Genomic DNA, 20,211 nt, shown 5'->3' on the forward strand with positions numbered 1-20,211 from the left:
ATAGCCTACTCCACTTCACGTCTATACAACTAACCAAAGACCTGCATTTAAAACTCGACTCACTTAACCACATTAAATGCGAGTTACAAAAAAAAAAAAAATTAAAAAAAAATAGTTTTATTACGTAATACAAAATGTTACTATGTACTTATTTTTTGTAACAAATTTGCAACAAAATAATATTCGTTGAGCCGTTGCATTACTACCTGTTGACCGACTATACTCTCCAGCCTGAGTTAAAATCCCCATAAAAGATACACAAGTTTAAAGAAAAAAAAAAAAATCCACAAAAGATACAAAACAAGTCTTGTATTTATATTTTTTCACTTACTCGGTTTGTGGATCAAAACACTTGCAACAATTTCACAAAATTTCATCGTCAAATTCATCAGCCTAGCCACCGTTTGAAAGAAACTTCAAGTTTTGGTCTTGGCGTACGTGTACCAATCCGGGAAAAGTCAGGAAACTGAGGTTTTTGGCATACCAACAATTTACCTGCCTCTCACTCATTTTTTCTCTTCAACACACAATAAGTTGATGAAAACTACGACGACGACGAACGACTTTAATCCATTGCTTTGCTACAACAATAACAACAACTGTAAATTTCGTAACACCTTTAACTCTAAATGGCTGTCTTGATGGAATTCATTTGTGTATCTTCAAGCTCACTTTCACTTAACTCACCGACAGATTGAAGATACTTTTAGTTTTTTTTTTTTTTTTTTTTTTTGATTTTGTTAGCCAAGTGTCTTGAAATTGTCGTAGTCTTTAAGTCTCTTTATGCCCCCACCTTGGCTAAAAAGGCACACTTTTTGAAGTTAGCCATCGTTGTAAAATTGGTTTTAGTCAATAACGATACCGCAAGTGAGAACGAACAACGTCTGTGCATCAGTTACAGTCTGATAATCCATTAAAAAAATATATAAATTTGAATCTTTTTCATTTTTAAATCGACGAGAGGTCTCAACGGAAAAAAAAATAAATTACTGTGAATTTTAATCAAACGTTAATTTGATCGCAGGTTTTTGTACGCACTTTCGTAGCGGTGCTGCCGTGTCAAAATAAACACTTTGTAATGCAAATTAGATTTTCCAAAAAATAAGGATTGACGGTGTAAAAAAATATCCTTTCACGAGGAGAGAAACTAATTAAAATCAGTGCAAGCGAAAAAATAAAAAAAAAATAACCTCAAAAAATTTACATATCCTAATTAACAGTGAATTTATAATTTTTTTTACAAATTTTGTTAAAAAAAAAAAATCTGCATCATGAGAATGTCAACAATTTTATCACTTTCCCTCCCAGCCATTGTAATATTGCTCATCTTTTTCCTCGATATGATGGATGAAGTATTTGCTCAGCAACCGGATCCATTGTTTGAACTTCCGGTTCAGCTGATTGGTTTTCCAGTGATTGTTTTGTCGGTGCGATTGTCGCAATTTGCAAAGAAGTTGGCATACTCTTTGAATCCAGGTTAGTACAGAGTAAAATAAGGTTGTTACTGTGCCTCTATATTATTATTATTGTTTCATAAACAAGTACATACGTAAGATTGTAAAGTATCCATGACCTCAATTTTTTGTATGAGACTGCAGTGCAATGTGCAGAAGTTTGTGGACAATTGAACTGGTCAGTTTGGTGTGGTTTTGGTTGAAAATTTATACTTTCGAAAAAGTTTTGATTTCTAGTTTTTTTTTTCATTTCTTGAATTGTTTATGCAGATTATTCTGTTGACAACGATGAGAGAATATGAATTGATATATGAATGAGTATTTAGGTGCGGTACGTGAGTGGATTACGAAATGTAAATACAAGTTGATGTTTGTCGTCTTTTTGAATGAAATTCCACAAAAGGGAGGATGATATTTTAAAAGATACAAATATTTCAGTAGTTTTTATAAGATTTCAACATTTGTTATGTACAGAAAAAAAAACCATTCATTCGACATACTTGATAGAAATAGTTTACAGAAAGAGAGAAATTGTACGTTTTTGAATGTTTACATTTTTTTAAATATTTTATTAATTTTATTAAACACTGCAACACAAAAACTGATTATTAGAAGAATTTAATATATTTTTATGTTGCTAAGCAAGAAAATAATTAAAAATATCAAATACTTATGAAAGCAAGACTTTTCCATATTTGGCATATTTGTACAAAAATAGTGCGTATACGCCACAGTGTCTGAATTTGAAAATTTATCTGCAATTTTATTTGATACATTGGAGAAGGTGAAAATTTTAATTGGTTACTGGGATGTACATAGTTTGTTTGTTGTATACAATACAAATTTGTTGAAAAGGCAAAGGGATAATATAAATAGAAGATAGACAATACTCATCATATTATTGTATCAATTTAAAGTCTTTCTTATATTTCTATTCTTTCCAACTAGTGCTGTGCAATTTGCTTTAGAAATTACACTGGCATATACAATAAAATAAAGTGGCATTTACTTTGGACCAGAATTACCTAAGGACATGTATTTTGAACCTCTGAATCCGAATTTCAAAGTCCGTTTGGCCCTGTCAGACCGCAGTTTTGAGAAAAATAAAGGCAAAAAATTGCGAAAAAAAACTGCTGTGACTGCAAGGCTGGAGAGAGACCTAGGCCAATAAACTTGAAATTTGGATTCAACAGGTCGAAATACATGTCGTTAGGTAAATCCGGTCCAAAGTACAAACTAATTTTTTTTTGTGCCGGTATTTTTACTATAAGCAGTTTATTTTATTTGTACCTCAGAATATAGCTCAGTAACATTTAGCACAGTAAAAACAAGAAATTATTGCTAATCAAACAAAAGTGTTCGTTTGCTGTTGGTTACGGCTATTTTGAAAAAATTATAAGACTTTGTTTCCACTTTGATAATTTGAACTCAAGCTGGGACAAAAAGGCCTAGTTTTTAGTCGGTTATTATGTATATTAGATAATATTAGAAAAATTAAGATCGTCTCTTTTCGCGTTTAACCACGTAAATACTAGTTTTTCTAAAATTTAAATAATTGCAATTAAAGCTCAAAAGTTTCAAGAATCTAAAAACTCTTCTTTTAACATTTAAGTCCTTGGCGGAGAAAAAGCACAAGCGAAAAAAAAATTAAATCTGTTTTAAATAAAAAGACTGCCGCTTTAAAATAAACGGACAGATCTTTTTAATTTCTTCCACCTTAACAAATTGCAAAATGTATGCCAAAAGAAAAGAATCTTCTAAAATTAAGGTGCAAATAGAAATCCCTTTATTCTTAGCAAATACACTTAATTTTTTTAAGAACCAAACTCTTATTAAAATGAAATGAAGTTCAATTTGATTTTAACAGATTTTAAAGAACAGTACTAGGTATTTCTGACAGTAAAGTTCCGTCCCAAATTTTGGCTGCACAATTTTCGTAAGATTTTCAAAATTTTTAAAGATATTTTCAGTATCTTGTATCTTTGCTGTCGAATGCTGACTTAAAGTTGTCAAAGCGGGCATAAATATTTTTAAGCGATATAAACTTAAGTAATAGGTGTAAATATCTTATCTACAGTCGAGTACATGAAATTCGTTAGGTAACTCATATTTATCTATCCAGTTTGTGAGCCTCTTGAATAGAATACATCTAAAAACTTTTCGTGTAGTGTTGAGCAGTAAAATTCATTTATAATTTTCAACCATGTTTCGACCTCCTTTTGTTTAAATTGGAAGTTATAATGATAATTCAAAACATGAAAGAGAGAAATTTTTATCAAACCGATATGGTCGTTGAAAATTTGCAGCAAACATTCAGCGAATTGTTCTGTGCAGAACTTATAGAATTCTTGTAGCATGAGATCTTATCTTGGTACTTAAGCTTCTTTTATTTGAAGTGATACTGTTCTTAGCCTGTTTGAGCGAGAGATTGATCCATGTACTTATCTTCAGTGGTACCACTGAAGATTGAAGTAGATCTACTTCTTTTTTTCAAAGAAAATTAAAATCTACTCCCTACTTCGCACCATTACAAAAATATCAAAATCTACTTCATTTTAAAATCTATGTTCCAATCTACTTCAAGTTATCAAAATATGAGCCAAATCTACTTATTTTTTTCAGAAAACCAAAAATTTGACTAAAAATTGTTATAAAACAATATATAAAAATACGTTTACACCAAAAATATGTAGTTGGATAGAATTCAATTTTTTGTTTTTAGTTGTTTTTACTAAATAAATTATTTAACTTATAGTAGAGTAACTAAAGCAAATTATTAGGGAACCCGGCCGAACAGCTCTGATTTTGACGATTTTTTTTTTTCAAACGTAGGTAACTAAAAATACTTTAAAGTCTATAGGTTAAAAATTGCCGGTGTTGCCGTATTGTTTTTTTTTTTAATTAAAATTATTTTTTTTTTAACAAAACCATTTTTTTTGCTTAAATTTCATAAAACAAATGATAGCAAAAGATTCTCTAGGTAATTTAAGGAAAATATATAAAAGGCAGTAAGGGACAATCTTCCATCGTTTAAGCGACAAATGCAATTTTCTAACATTCTGACCTCAAACACAAAAAAAATATTTAGAAAACAACGGCAACACCTACAATATTATCTCTTAAATTTAAATATACTAAATTTAATCAATAATTTTTTAAAAAATGGTCCTCAAACTCAGAATTTAAAAAAAAAAATGTTATTAGAAAAATTTAAAATGACTTTTTTCCAAACTTTTTCTAATAAAATATGAATTTATTTAAAAACTATTTTTGGCCATAAATATTATCAGTTGAATTTCGAAGCAAAAAAGGTAAAATATATCACAGTTTTGAAAAAAAAAAAAAAAAAAATGAAAAATTACTTCATTTCAATGGTTTTTTTTATTAAAACTGAATTTTTGCATTGAAATAATTAATTTTCTCAAAGACTGTGGTAAATAGGAACTTTAAATTTTTGCTATTTAACTTTCAACAGTAAGGGTTATTAAATGAATAAAAAATAATTTTATGTTTAGATGTTGAACTTTAAAAAAAAAAAATAAGTTACATTTTTTTCAAAACTTTTATTAAAAAAGTTCTTCGAAAATGAAATACTTTTTGATTTTTTTCATAAACCGTAATACATATTGACATTTCCTTTAATAATTTGAAATCATAATAAATGCGGCCAAAAAAATTTGAAAATAAATGCATTTTATATTACGACCAAGTTTAAAAAACGACATGTTAAAATTTTTTCAAAAATCTGAGTTCAGTTACCATTCTTTCAAAAGCCGTTCATTCAATGAACTTAATTTTAATTTTACATATATGACTAAGCTTCTAGCTTTTAAAAAATGTATATTTGAATATTGTAGGTGTTGCCGTTGTGTTCAAATATTTTTTTTGTGTTTGAAGTCAATTAATAAGAAAATTGCATCTATACCTTGAACTGAAGATTGTCCCTCACTCCCATATATTTTTTTTCCTTGAATTTACTAGACAATCTTTAAGCATCAATAAATTTATGAAATTTAGTTGGAATCAAAAGAGTTTTCATGGAGTGCAAAGAATTCATTTGGCCTAAACATTTCAGATTTCAACAATAAAAAGACGGTTTTATATGATCTCTATGTCGGTCGAATGTTCCAACTGTGAGGTTCACACTGTTTCATTTCTGAGGCCATGAATGTCTAATTCTTCTAGGTATTGAATACAACTTCTTTGTTTCGAAAAAAAAAAAATTGTCAAATGAACTGGTGCCTTTTTTAAGAGCAAAAATTAAGAATAACTATTACGTATATATTTTAAAACTTCTTTTTACATATTTGACAATGTTGCGTTCGAAATTGGTGTCAACTGTACCAAAAATTAGACTAATGACTGATCCAGAGCATCGACAAGGCTCCTGGGATAAAACTACTACTAAAAAAATACCTATCTTTTTAGTAATTTAATTTCATATTTATGTAAATAGCGAAAGACCGTTAAAAATTCAAAATTAGTAGAAGAAAAATAATTCTGTATCTTAAAATATACAACCTGGAGCCTATTTCACCAACTTAAAAAAATTGTAATTGCAAACACTTTTCATAAAGCACTAATACCAACTTCTTAAGATATAAGTTTTGTTGAATTTGTCAATTTTTAGCATCGACAAACTTTTCTAGAACTGACTCAAAAATATTCAATTTAATAGTTTTCTTAAAATTTATTTGTATTCCCATTTATTACTCATACCAAACTAACACTTAAAGATTTTTCTCTCTCTTTTTCATTTTTATATCGATATATGTACGATTTTTTTTTCAAAGAATATATTTTTCTTGTTCCAGGAACCTACCGAGCAAAACGCGACATATCACAAATTTACCTCTCTCAAACAGCAGCTGATGCAATTGTTGCTGAAAAAGAAATCATGAGGGAGTTCGGTCCAAAAGCATGTATCCTTGAAGAGCCATGCCGTTTACATGCAGCACGTCCTGGCAAAAGAGGTGCACAACCTGACTGGCAAGAAATTCTAAGGTTAGTAGCTATATATGAAACAAAACAAAGCAAAATACAAAAAAAATGATAGTAAAATTTCATCTGAATTCTTTATTGCTCATTTATTTTAATGTTTGTCGTCATTTTCTCCATTCGAATGCATAAAGTTTCTCCGAACTGCAACTGCATATGCACATGCAGTCCCTTCGATGCTACTTCCATAGTAGAAAAAAAAGTACCTCTGAATATTAAGTAATAACGAATCCTTTTTTTTTCTCTTTTTTTTTTTGAAATCGAAACAATAAAATGATTTCCAATCAAAAATTTTTATAACAAAATGCTAAGTCATCTGTAAATTTTTTTTTGTTGTTTGTCAGTATTTTCTCATCTGTTGCACTATAGGATACCTACACTCGCTTTTAAGGATATAAATGACATCGTATTTTCTTTGTTTCCTTAACGTTGCAAAAGAATGCAATCATCATTGTCCAAATCATCGTTATACAAGAAGATGTAGATGTACTTTATTTCACATTTTTTTTAGTTTTTGTTGTTTTTTTTCAATCTTTCCGAGTCCTTGACGCCAGTAATAAAGATTTTTACTGCCATTTCTATGCTCCATCTCAACCCTAACAAAACGTTTCAATTTAAAAAGTTACCCCGTTCATCTCCGGTACAAGGACAACTGCTCCAAAGGATGCAACGTCAAATTGAATAAGTTTTATTTTTGTGCAAGTTTTTTTCTGTCCAACTCGATTTGCTTTGATTTGTAACTTTTTTTTTTTTGTTCATTTTCATAAATTTTTAAAACGACTTGCATTGTATAATTGCCACGAAAACTTAAATTCATTGATGCACTTTCTGGGAAATGTGAAACAAGTGCAAAAAGGTGAATTTCCACAGTTTGAAATGTTTTAATATTTCCTTACTAAAATTCAGCTTCTATAAGGTCTTATAAAAGTTCTCTTATACTTTTTAGAAGCTGTAATTTGACAAAAATTGCTTAAAGCTTCCGAGCTATTTCTTTATCAATTTTAAGCTTCTATAAGCCCTTACAAGAGCTAAAATAGCTTCTATAATACTTTTTGGAAGTTTTAATTTTATTAAAATTGTTTACAGTTTCCGAGATATTTCTTTATCTATTTTCAGCTTCTATAAGATCTTACAAAAGCTAAAATAGCTTCTGTAATAATTTTTAGAAGTTTAAATTTTATTAAAATTGCTTAAAGCTATTTCTTTATCAATTTTAAGCTTCTATAAGCCCTTACAAGAGCTAAAATAGCTTCTATAATACTTTTTGGAAGTTTTAATTTTATTAAAATTGTTTACAGTTTCCGAGATATTTCTTTATATATTTTCAGCTTCTATAAGATCTTACAAAAGCTAAAATAGCTTAACTGTAATAATTTTTAGAAGTGTAAATTTTATTAAAATTGCTTAAAGCTTCCGAGCTATTTCTTTATCAATTTTAAGCTTCTATAAGCCCTTACAAGAGCTAAAATAGCTTCTATAATACTTTTTGGAAGTTTTAATTTTATTAAAATTGCTTTAAGCTTCCGAGCTATTTCTTTATCAATTTTAAGCTTCTATAAGCCCTTACAAGAGCTAAAATAGCTTCTATAATACTTTTTTGAAGTTTCAATTTCATTAAAATTGCTTACAGTTTCCGAGATATTTCCTTATATATTTTCAGCTTCTATAAGATCTTACAAAAGCTAAAATAGCTTAACTGTAATAATTTTTAGAAGTGTAAATTTTATTAAAATTGCTTAAAGCTTCCGAGCTATTTCTTTATCTATTTTCAGCTTCTATAAGGCCTTACAAAAGCTAAAATAGCTTCTATAATACTTTTTGGAAGTATTAATTTTATTAAAATTGTTTACAGTTTCCGAGATATTTCTTTATCTATTTTTAGCTTCTATAAGATCTTACAAAAGCTAAAATAGCTTAACTGTAATAATTTTTAGAAGTCTAAAATTTTATTAAAATTGCTTAAAGCTTCCGAGCTATTTCTTTATCAATTTTAAGCTTCTATAAGCCCTTACAAGAGCTAAAATAGCTTCTATAATACTTTTTGGAAGTATTAATTTTATTAAAATTGTTTACAGTTTCCGAGATATTCCTTTATCTATTTTTAGCTTCTATAAGATCTTACAAAAGCTAAAATAGCTTCTGTAATAATTTTTAGAAGTTTAAATTTTATTAAAATTGCTTAAAGCTTTCGAAATATTTCTTTATCTATCTTCAGCTTCTATAAGGCCTTACAAAAGCTAAAATAGCTTCTGTAATAATTTTTAGAAGTTTAAATTTTATTAAAATTGCTATAAGTTTCCGAGCTATTTCTTTATCAATTTTAAGCTACTATAAGCCCTTACAAGAGCTAAAATAGCTTCTATAATACTTTTTGGAAGTTTTAATTTCATTAAAATTGCTTACAGTTTCCGAGATATTTCCTTATTTATTTTCAGCTTCTATAAGATCTTACAAAAGCTAAAATAGCTTAACTGTAATAATTTTTAGAAGTGTAAATTTTATTAAAATTGCTTAAAGCTTCCGAGCTCTTTCTTTATCTATTTTCAGCTTCTATAAGGCCTTACAAAAGCTAAAATAGCTTCTCTAACACTTTAGAAGCTGAAAACTCAGTTCGATTGTGAAATTTACCTTAAAATTCACATTTTGTTACACCAAGTACAACATTCCGAGCTATTTCTTTATCAATTTTAAGCTTCTATAAGCCCTTACAAGAGCTAAAATAGCTTCTATAATACTTTTTGGAAGTTTTAATTTTATTAAAATTGCTTTAAGCTTCCGAGCTATTTCTTTATCAATTTTAAGCTTCTATAAGCCCTTACAAGAGCTAAAATAGCTTCTATAATACTTTTTTGAAGTTTCAATTTCATTAAAATTGCTTACAGTTTCCGAGATATTTCCTTATATATTTTCAGCTTCTATAAGATCTTACAAAAGCTAAAATAGCTTAACTGTAATAATTTTTAGAAGTGTAAATTTTATTAAAATTGCTTAAAGCTTCCGAGCTATTTCTTTATCTATTTTCAGCTTCTATAAGGCCTTACAAAAGCTAAAATAGCTTCTATAATACTTTTTGGAAGTATTAATTTTATTAAAATTGTTTACAGTTTCCGAGATATTTCTTTATCTATTTTTAGCTTCTATAAGATCTTACAAAAGCTAAAATAGCTTAACTGTAATAATTTTTAGAAGTCTAAAATTTTATTAAAATTGCTTAAAGCTTCCGAGCTATTTCTTTATCAATTTTAAGCTTCTATAAGCCCTTACAAGAGCTAAAATAGCTTCTATAATACTTTTTGGAAGTATTAATTTTATTAAAATTGTTTACAGTTTCCGAGATATTCCTTTATCTATTTTTAGCTTCTATAAGATCTTACAAAAGCTAAAATAGCTTCTGTAATAATTTTTAGAAGTTTAAATTTTATTAAAATTGCTTAAAGCTTTCGAAATATTTCTTTATCTATCTTCAGCTTCTATAAGGCCTTACAAAAGCTAAAATAGCTTCTGTAATAATTTTTAGAAGTTTAAATTTTATTAAAATTGCTATAAGTTTCCGAGCTATTTCTTTATCAATTTTAAGCTACTATAAGCCCTTACAAGAGCTAAAATAGCTTCTATAATACTTTTTGGAAGTTTTAATTTCATTAAAATTGCTTACAGTTTCCGAGATATTTCCTTATTTATTTTCAGCTTCTATAAGATCTTACAAAAGCTAAAATAGCTTAACTGTAATAATTTTTAGAAGTGTAAATTTTATTAAAATTGCTTAAAGCTTCCGAGCTCTTTCTTTATCTATTTTCAGCTTCTATAAGGCCTTACAAAAGCTAAAATAGCTTCTCTAACACTTTAGAAGCTGAAAACTCAGTTCGATTGTGAAATTTACCTTAAAATTCACATTTTGTTACACCAAGTACAACATTCAGCACTTTGAATGAAGTTAAACTTTTCTGCACTTTGAGCTGGAGAAGATGCCTGGCCTCTTCGAAACGACTACAAAAGTTCATCTGAAGTGCAAACATGTTAAAATCATTTTTATTTCAACTTGTTTTGTTACACGAACAACTTTGCGGCATTACACCACACAGACACATACTGAGAAAACTTTTATTCCAACAAAACTTTTTAGAGCTGCTAAAATTTTACGTAGTTCCACCCAAAAGTGACGGGTGTTACCTCTGTACAACTTGAATATTATGTAAACTTTAGTTCGGCGCAGTTCAAAAACTTACTCGAATGCACTATTACAAATGATACAATGTGAGTCCTTGGACAGCACTCTCGAGATTTTAATAGGTTTTTCGGTTTTCGTAAAATGTTATCTTCGTTTAACAACAATACACTACACACTGGCTGGTAGCTGTTCCTCATGAGATAACAAGTAAATTGTATATTTGAACCGTGTCGGTTGTGTGGTAATCCTGGAAATATATGCATAATTTTATTTGCATTGCATCGTGTGATGGTTACAAGGAAGGACCTATACCAACCTTTCATAATATTCTGATGGGAAGTTTGAACGGAACTGTCCAAAATATTATAACAGCACATGCATGACGAGGATACTAGTTCTCCTTCTACGAATGTGTCAGGAGTGCCTTGTTGTTTAATCAGTTTCGATACATAAACTCTGATGAAAAGTTCTCATTTTCTATCTCTCCAATCAACTTGACTCTGCACACGATACAGTCCTCTCCTCTTTCGAATGCAACAATGCACAAATAGTTTCTAATTCTAATTTTCCAGGATACTCATTTTGTCCTTTTGAACAAATGTGTGCTGTATGATGACTATGCACAGTCAAGTGAACTTATTACAACTGAAGTGTTAGTTTTGAGTTTGACTCAGAAGTTGATGTTTTGGGTCATTTTCAGGAGAGTATAGAGATAATGATAGGTTTTTGCTGGTGCAGAAATAAAATATTATATTAGTTCAAAGTTTGTTTACTATTTCATTTATTCGTCTTTAGATTTACCTTGTTTTCTTGTCAAAATTTTATGTGATCTGTGTGTGAAGTGATTTCACTTAATTTATTAGAGTCCTTAAATTTTTATTATTCTTATATATGAGGATACATGAATGCTGAGTGACAAAACTGATGGAAAAAAACAACTTAAAATCAACGAAAAACACGTTGATTCAACTATTTTTCAGAATGATTTTGCGTTGAAGACGTTTTGGACGTGTTTTGGACGCGTTTTGGGCGCGTTTTAGAGGCAGTTTGGAAGCGTTTTGGACGCATTTCAGACGTTTCGGGTGCGTTTCGGACGCGTTTCATACGCGTTTTGGTAGCATTTCAGCCGCCTTTCGGGCGTGTTTCGGACGCCTTTTGGACTCGTTTGGAACGCGTTTCGGACGCGTTTCAGACGCGTTTTGGACGCGTTTCGGACGCGTTTCAGAAGCGTTTCATACGAGTTTTGGACGAGTTTTGGTCGCATTTCAGCCGCCTTTCGGACGCGTTTGGAACGCGTTTCGGACGCATTTTGGACGTGTTTTGGACGCGTTTTGGACACGTTTCGGATGCGTTTCGACTCCCAGAAATTACGCCAGATTTTTTTTTTTTGAAAAAAAAAGAAAACAAAATTTTCATAATTTCCTAGGCAAAAAGTGCAAAACTTTTCTGGGAATATTTCCAGAATTTCTGGCACTCTTTCCAAAAAAAATTTTGGTGATTTTTCCATTTCATAAAATGAAAAAAAAAGCCAGACAAAAAAAATTGGAAAAAAAGTCAGAAACCATCTGGCGTTTTTTTATTTTTTTGTTTTGGAAAAAGAGCCAGAAAAAAAATATTAAAATCGCTAAATTATTTTCGTATGCTTAATTATTTTAAGTATCATAATTTTAAGTTACAGTTTTTGTTACAAAATGTTAATTTTTGTATGTTTGGTTTTAAAATAAGACAAAATTATAAAAAACATTTGTTTTTACTTTATTTTGAGACAGTAAATTAACGCGCTGGGGGAGGGGCGGAGCGCGATTCCACAGCGGTCGGGTGTTCCACCGCGCCGCGGCGCCAATTTTTAACAAAAGAAATATTCTGGCGTTTTTTTCAAAAAAAAAAATCTGGCGTAATTTCCGGGAGCCAACAAAATACCTACTCCTTTATCCTAAACTGCACACTGCACCTTTGTTCTTACAGATTTTTAACATAGTAAGCAAATTTGAATTCTAAGCAAACCACATATCCTTGTCCTTATTTCTTTAATATAATTCCATCAACAAAACACCAAAACACATCCCTAAATTCATTGTTTCTAAAGAGGTTTTTACCAGAGGTAGAAAATATTCAGATTTAAGCTTAGTCCTTATACCATTTTGGACACTTGAAAATGTGATTTGCTTGTTTTCGAAATTCTAAGTTCAGAATGAGAGGAGATGACGATAAATGATCAAAAGATTCCAGAGCAAATGTATAAGCAAAATAGGAATAAGCTTCTCTAAAATACAAAGGATGCAAACTCATTCCGTTGTTTGTATCCTTTTACATATATGATTCTAATGTGATGACTTTCCTCTCTCTCTTTCTCCCAAACAGAAACTACAAAGTTCAATCAACCGGCATGAAACAGTGGTACCTCCTTTCGGTCTTCATTGGTGATTACATCCGAGATGTGCCATTGTGCAAGCACCTGGCCAAACGCTTACCGTGTGGAACTGATGAACCCGAACAGTTCCTCCCGCTACAATTCACCAGGGATTAATATCGTTCAACCAGGAGGCTGCTGTCGTTTTGCCACAATCCGAGGACGAGTCCTCTCCTTGTCATTTAACTGGACCGACCATCAACAGGACACAGAACAGAAGTGCCTCGGACGACAATTGTTGCAACAAGCACCGCGCATCCTTTTCCATCTCCGAATGTAAATAATTATGTAGATATATTAAAATCCTTTCCCTCCATCATCGCATCTCGCCGTCATTGTGTCCTCGTCATTTGTTGGTTTGTGTGTGGCAGTGGCAAGAGTGCTTTATGAAGTCCAGAAACATCAGAGTGTCCTGTGAAAAGGACTCTCCTCTACTCAACGCGTTTCCATTGCAATTTTCATTGCGACGACGGAACGGACTTGTGTAGTGTTTGCCAAAAGTATTTTGGGATGCATAAACCTGGTGATTATCTGGGGGACAAATCAGAATTAATACCTGATGCCGCTTGTCCTGCTGCTGATGAGTCACACTTGTCTTTTGTTAATTTGTGTTTTTTGTTGATTTATTTTCTCTTGTGTTTGTTTCTTTTCTTTTTTCAATAAAAGAACTTTTAATTGTTATATGTTGATTTTGTAAATTTTATTTAACTTTTCTTTATATTTGTTTTAAGTTATAATTTTTACAATTTGGGTTTTTTACTTTTTTGGTAATGGCGAACTTGTGCCTGAGAGTGAAAGAATGCGAATGAATAAAATGAATGTCAGTAATGACTGAATAAAATGGCGGAAAAAAAAGGAGGAAGGGCAGCCAACTGCCCGCCACAAAAAACACGACGAAACAATATTTGGTGATGCCAAATATTATTTCGTCGGGGATTTTGTTTAAGGGTACGTTAACATTACTGCCCCCCCTTGGCGTAAGTCGCCAAAGAAATTTTAAAGCATTCAATTCTTAAAAAATTATGATGATTATGGTTTGAGAAAAAAAAAATTTTTTAAATGAAATTTGTTGACGGCGTGAGGCACCCAAAAAAACAAATTTGAAAAAAAAGAGTATTAATAAAGCTTTTGTAATCTTTCAAACATATTGATTGGCATATTATAATATAAATAATTTTAATGATACAAAATATAGTGTTGTTATTGAGAGGGCAAAACACAAAGTTTTACGACTGTTAGACTTATGTCGCCGTATTGGGTTTAGAGCGTCGCCACCCTCACTCTTCCGTCAGGGCCGGGGTGTACATTTACAACACGCCCAAGGCGCCATTCAGTGGAAGGAAGATTTTCGGTTTTTACAAAAAACTAGGTCATTTAACTTGAAATCTTTTGATGGGATTGATACTAATGTCTCTGATGAAGTTCTTTAAGATACTCGTCTTTCCATCGACGAGAGAATTGTTGTTGGAGGCATTTCACTTTTTCCCGTCGGTTAATATACGACAAATCGACAAATTCCAAATTTCTTTCAGGGAACATTCTCAGCGTACGCCCACAAATAAATGACCTGGAGCCAAAGCCAAGATATCAGAGGAATTATTTAACATGGATGAAAGTTGACGCGAGTTTAAACAAGCTTCAATACGAGCTAAAATTGTAGAAAATTCTTCAAATGTTAATCGTGCACTGGTCCCTAATCTTCTGAGGTGTTTCTTACAATTTTGCATTTCTTGAGGAGTAATATCGAGTGAAATGTATCGAGTGTCTGACCTTTTTGAAAATTTTTAGAAAAAACGGAATATGTAGCAAATGAAAAAAAACGCATAGCGCGAGTTAAAGATGAAAAGCGATCAAGAATCTTCTGAACGTTCTTGAAACCCAAGGAAACAACGGTTTTTTCTATTGTCCGAGGTCTTCGACAAGGGGAAGGGGGTAGATAGTAGAAATTACTGGCAAAGCCAAGAGGGACCATTCCGTTAAAAAATATTACGCCTCAAATCTGAAGCGGTTAAACCCCGAGTGGCTAAATCAGTGATGTTTGCAATGTTTTCTAAAATTTTGCTAGTGCGGTTTGCAATAAAAGTTTTCCAAATACAGGGTGGTTTCTTAAGCCAAGCTAATACGATGGACGAATCGGTCCATAAAAAGGTCTGGTATGCGTGGACAGAGAAACTTGAAACGTAAATTTTTACAATTTTGGAAAGAGAAGTGTCCCACACAACTCAAGGCGTGGCAATCATATTTGATGGGTGAATCCCTTGATTTTGCACAAACCAAGTGAGAAGAGAAAGTTCCGGTAGACTGACGAACGCTTATGTATGAAGTGGTGGCATATGCCTTTTCTGAGGAGTCACAGAAATCATAAAATTTGACTTATTAAACGTGGGATCGGCCAGCTGAAGGCCTTCAAAAATATTATTATCTTGAGAGGTTGTTAGTTAGTATTTTAAGAGCAATGGCTTGAGCTGAAATAGTGACTTGAGGGGGATATGCAGAAGTGATTGAAAAAAAAACAAAATTTCTTGTGATGGAGAGATTTTCACTGATTCCAGAAATAGTTGTGTTTTTGTCGATATATGGTACATTCAGACGTTTTGAAAAGCTGCCGAAATGCCAAAAAAAAACAATTTTTTTTTTTTTTTTTATAGGTCACCATGAAATTTTTATATGTTGCGAAGAAGCAGATATTTGAGAATTTTATATAGCTTGTGATTGAGAAGTGGACTGTAGATTTAAATTTTGATTTTGAACTGGAGAGGGATTATTTTCAAGGAGCAAAAGTGTATGTATGTGTATGTAAAAAACTAAGCAATTATTGCACATCTTCTTTTCTCGAACTATTTCGATTCGGAATTGGATTGGTAATGCCGAAAATTTAGGACACTCATAAATTGCCAGTTCTGCCGACCAAATTTTTACACTTAGTTCCTCCCGCCCTCGCAAGAAAAGTATAAAAGACTTTCTGAAAATTGTTTTTCTTGGTGACTTGGAAATTTTGTGATAATGGTTTTGAAGAAGTGGTGTCTGAAATAGATTCTAACGTCTGGAATCGTGAATTTAAGAACTTTCCTAACTTTTCCCAAGTTGGTACCTTTGTTGGATCTTCTAAAGATTGTTTCCAAAGAGAAAGTGTTGTTTTAATTTAATTAATATCAACATCAATACGAGTGTTTTCATATTTGGAGTGGGTTGAAAACTTAGATAAGTTCTAAAGAAAGAAAAATTTTAAAAGATAGTTGAGAGCGCGAAGCTTGAAAAGTTAAGAGCGAGTGAGTGAAAACGTGAATAGACTTCGGCGTTTTCAGAATTGGTTTGAAAAAAATTCCAAAAACCAATTCAAACAAAATAATTTTTTAAAGTATAATTAAGAAACGCAAGGGTTCTCAAAAGAACTTTGAAAAGAGAGAGAATGAGTGAAAACGTGAATAGATTTCTGCGTTTCCAGAATTAGTTTGGAAAAAAAATTCCAAAAACCAATTCAAAAAAAATAATTTTTCAAAGTATAATTGAGAAACGCAAGATTTCTCAAAAGTGAAGAGCGAATGAGTGAAAACGTGAATAGACTTCTGCGTTTTCAGAATTAGTTTGGAAAAAAATCCAAAAAAACAAAAGATAGTTGAGAGCGCGAAGCTTGAAAAGTTAAGAGCGAGTGAGTGAAAACGTGAATAGACTTCGGCGTTTTCAGAATTGGTTTGGAAAAAATTCCAAAAACCAATTCAAACAAAATAATTTTTCAAAGTATAATTGAGAAAAGCAAGGGTTCTCAAAAGAACTTTGAAGAGAGAGAAAATGAGTGAAAACGAGAATAGATTTCTGCATTTTCAGAATTAATTTGAAAAAACTTTCAAAAAATAATTCAAACAAAAGAATTTTTCAAAGTCTGATTGAGAAAAGCGGGGGTTCTCAAAAGAACCTTGAAAATTGAGAGCGACTGGGTGAAAACGTGGATAATAAGTTTTGCGTTTTCAGAATTAATTTGAAAAAACTTTCAAAAAATAATTCAAACAAAAGAATTTTTCAAAGTCTAATTGAGAAAAGCGAGGGTTCTCAAGAGAACCCTGAAAATTGAGAGCGACTGGATGAAAACGTTAATAAGTTTTTGCGTTTTCAGAATTATTTTGAAAAAACTTTCAAAAAATAATTCAAACAAAAGAATTTTTCAAAGTCTAATTGAGAAAAGCGGGGGTTCTCAAAAGAACCTTGAAAATTGAGAGCGACTGGGTGAAAACGTTAATAAGTTTGCGTTTTCAGAATTAATTTGAAAAAACTTTCAAAAAATAATTGAAACAAAAGAATTTTTCAAAGTCTAATTGAGAAAAGCGAGGGTTCTCAAAAGAACCTTGAAAATTGAGAGCGACTGGGTGAAAACGTTAATAAGTTTTGCGTTTTCAGAATTAATTTGAAAAAACTTTCAAAAAATAATTCAAACAAAAGAATTTTTCAAAGTCTAATTGAGAAAAGCGAGGGTTCTCAAAAGAACCTTGAAAATTGAGAGCGACTGGGTGAAAACGTTAATAAGTTTGCGTTTTCAGAATTAATTTGAAAAAACTTTCAAAAAATAATTGAAACAAAAGAATTTTTCAAAGTCTAATTGAGAAAAGCGAGGGTTCTCAAAAGAACCTTGAAAATTGAGAGCGACTGGGTGAAAACGTTAATAAGTTTTGCGTTTTCAGAATTAATTTGAAAAAACTTTCAAAAAATAATTCAAACAAAAGAATTTTTCAAAGTCTAATTGAGAAAAGCGGGGGTTCTCAAAAGAACCTTGAAAATTGAGAGCGACTGGGTGAAAACGTTAATAAGTTTGCGTTTTCAGAATTAATTTGAAAAAACTTTCAAAAAATAATTCAAACAAAAGAATTTTTCAAAGTCTAATTGAGAAAAGCGAGGGTTCTCAAGAGAACCCTGAAAATTGAGAGCGACTGGATGAAAACGTTAATAAGTTTTTGCGTTTTCAGAATTATTTTGAAAAAACTTTCAAAAAATAATTCAAACAAAAGAATTTTTCAAAGTCTAATTGAGAAAAGCGGGGGTTCTCAAAAGAACCTTGAAAATTGAGAGCGACTGGGTGAAAACGTTAATAAGTTTGCGTTTTCAGAATTAATTTGAAAAAACTTTCAAAAAATAATTGAAACAAAAGAATTTTTCAAAGTCTAATTGAGAAAAGCGAGGGTTCTCAAAAGAACCTTGAAAATTGAGAGCGACTGGGTGAAAACGTTAATAAGTTTTGCGTTTTCAGAATTAATTTGAAAAAACTTTCAAAAAATAATTCAAACAAAAGAATTTTTCAAAGTCTAATTGAGAAAAGCGAGGGTTCTCAAAAGAACCTTGAAAATTGAGAGCGACTGGGTGAAAACGTTAATAAGTTTGCGTTTTCAGAATTAATTTGAAAAAACTTTCAAAAAATAATTGAAACAAAAGAATTTTTCAAAGTCTAATTGAGAAAAGCGAGGGTTCTCAAAAGAACCTTGAAAATTGAGAGCGACTGGGTGAAAACGTTAATAAGTTTTGCGTTTTCAGAATTAATTTGAAAAAACTTTCAAAAAATAATTCAAACAAAAGAATTTTTCAAAGTCTAATTGAGAAAAGCGGGGGTTCTCAAAAGAACCTTGAAAATTGAGAGCGACTGGGTGAAAACGTTAATAAGTTTGCGTTTTCAGAATTAATTTGAAAAAACTTTCAAAAAATAATTCAAACAAAAGAATTTTTCAAAGTCTGATTGAGAAAAGCGAGGGTTCTCAAAAGAACCTTGAAAATTGAGAGCGACTGGGTGAAAACGTTAATAAGTTTTGCGTTTTCAGAATTAATTTGAAAAAACTTTCAAAAAATAATTCAAACAAAAGAATTTTTCAAAGTCTAATTGAGAAAAGCGGGGGTTCTCAAAAGAACCTTGAAAATTGAGAGCGACTGGGTGAAAACGTTAATAAGTTTTGCGTTTTCAGAATTAATTTGAAAAAAAACTTTCAAAAAATAATTCAAACAAAAGAATTTTTCAAAGTCTGATTGAGAAAAGCGAGGGTTCTCAAAAGAACCTTGAAAAGCGAGAGCGACTGGGTGAAAACGTTAATAAGTTTTTGCGTTTTCAGAATTAATTTGAAAAAACTTTCAAAAAATAATTCAAACAAAAGAATTTTTCAAAGTCTAATTGAGAAAAGCGAGGGGTTCTTAAAAGAACCTTAAAAATTGAGAGTGACTGGGGTGAAAACATGATAAATGTCGGAGTTATTTTGAGAAAAAAAATATTTGAAAAGTTTAAAGAAATGCACAAGTTCAAGATTAAAAAAAAAAACTTTTCAAAAAGATATCAAATATATTTAAATTCGCCAATATAATTTATCGCAAATTTGTTGTTTAATGTTGATTTATTTATTTTTTCTTTTCGAAAAATAAACGAAAAATTGCAAAATATTCAAAGAATATTATTAAAGAAATTTTGAAATAATTTAAGAGTTCACAAAAGAACCTTGAATATTTCATGCGAATGTGTAAACTCAGGATATTTTTTTATAAAAAAAAAGCGTTGAAAAAATCTTAAGAGAATTTAGGGACCAGCACAAAGAAAATATAATATGAAAAAAAACTGTACCGAAAATGAATAACAGTTCATATAAAAACTGTAAATTAAAAATGAAAATGAATAACAGTTCAAATAAAAAACTGTGAATTAAAAATCACGCTATAAATGCCAACACCAAATTTTTTACCGTTGTTGGGAGCACGAGCAGCGCAAAGAAACTTTGAGTTTGGTTCTCAAAAGAACCTTGAAAAAAAAATGAAATGACTTTTTGAAAACGTTTTGCGTTTTTTTTTTTTTTGTCCAGTTAAATAACCTAGTGTGACTGGAGAAAATCTCAACAAACGAGAACGCGATGCAAAAAAAGAAAGAGAAAGAATGTGACGCCACTTTTCCCGTAGAAAAAAAATTAAACGTTTTATCTATATGTATATAAATTTATGTATATGTATATGTATGTAAGCGCCAATCAATATATCAAAAAAAAATGACAAAAACTTTACTTACTCTGTACATATATTTTTGTAATGAATTTTTAGGTTGCTTCTGATGATTCTTCTTCTTCTTGTCGATCTTGATTGTGATGTTTCCTTGGCTCCTCTGTATAACTCCGACACCAATCGATGCAATGGTGTACCTTATTTTTTGTTTTTAAATTGTTCTCAAAAGA

General features: G+C 30.7%; 1 protein-coding gene across 1 annotated transcript; it reads left to right on the forward strand.

Moving 5' to 3' along the window:
- Positions 1-1,225: 1,225 nt before the first annotated feature.
- On the forward strand, positions 1,226-13,549 carry LOC129919482 (uncharacterized). The gene is made up of 3 exons (XM_056000366.1): positions 1,226-1,476; positions 6,269-6,458; positions 12,982-13,549. Exons 1-3 carry the CDS (start codon positions 1,272-1,274, stop codon positions 13,145-13,147), a joined length of 561 nt encoding a protein of 186 aa, XP_055856341.1. The 5' UTR covers positions 1,226-1,271; the 3' UTR covers positions 13,148-13,549.
- Positions 13,550-20,211: the final 6,662 nt, after the last annotated feature.

The sequence above is a fragment of the Episyrphus balteatus genome, chromosome 4 (assembly GCF_945859705.1).
Source record: "Episyrphus balteatus chromosome 4, idEpiBalt1.1, whole genome shotgun sequence".
Lineage (NCBI taxonomy): Eukaryota > Metazoa > Arthropoda > Insecta > Diptera > Syrphidae > Episyrphus > Episyrphus balteatus.

What these genes read in the sequence shown, in the direction of transcription:
- LOC129919482 (XM_056000366.1), top strand. Translation starts at nt 1,272, where the DNA reads ATGAGAATGTCAACAATTTTATCACTTTCCCTCCCAGCCATTGTAATA. An exon ending in GGCATACTCTTTGAATCCAG is followed by an intron (nt 1,477 to 6,268) that starts GTTAGTACAGAG and finishes TTCTTGTTCCAG; the next exon opens with GAACCTACCGAGCAAAACGC. An exon ending in GACTGGCAAGAAATTCTAAG is followed by an intron (nt 6,459 to 12,981) that starts GTTAGTAGCTAT and finishes TCTCCCAAACAG; the next exon opens with AAACTACAAAGTTCAATCAA.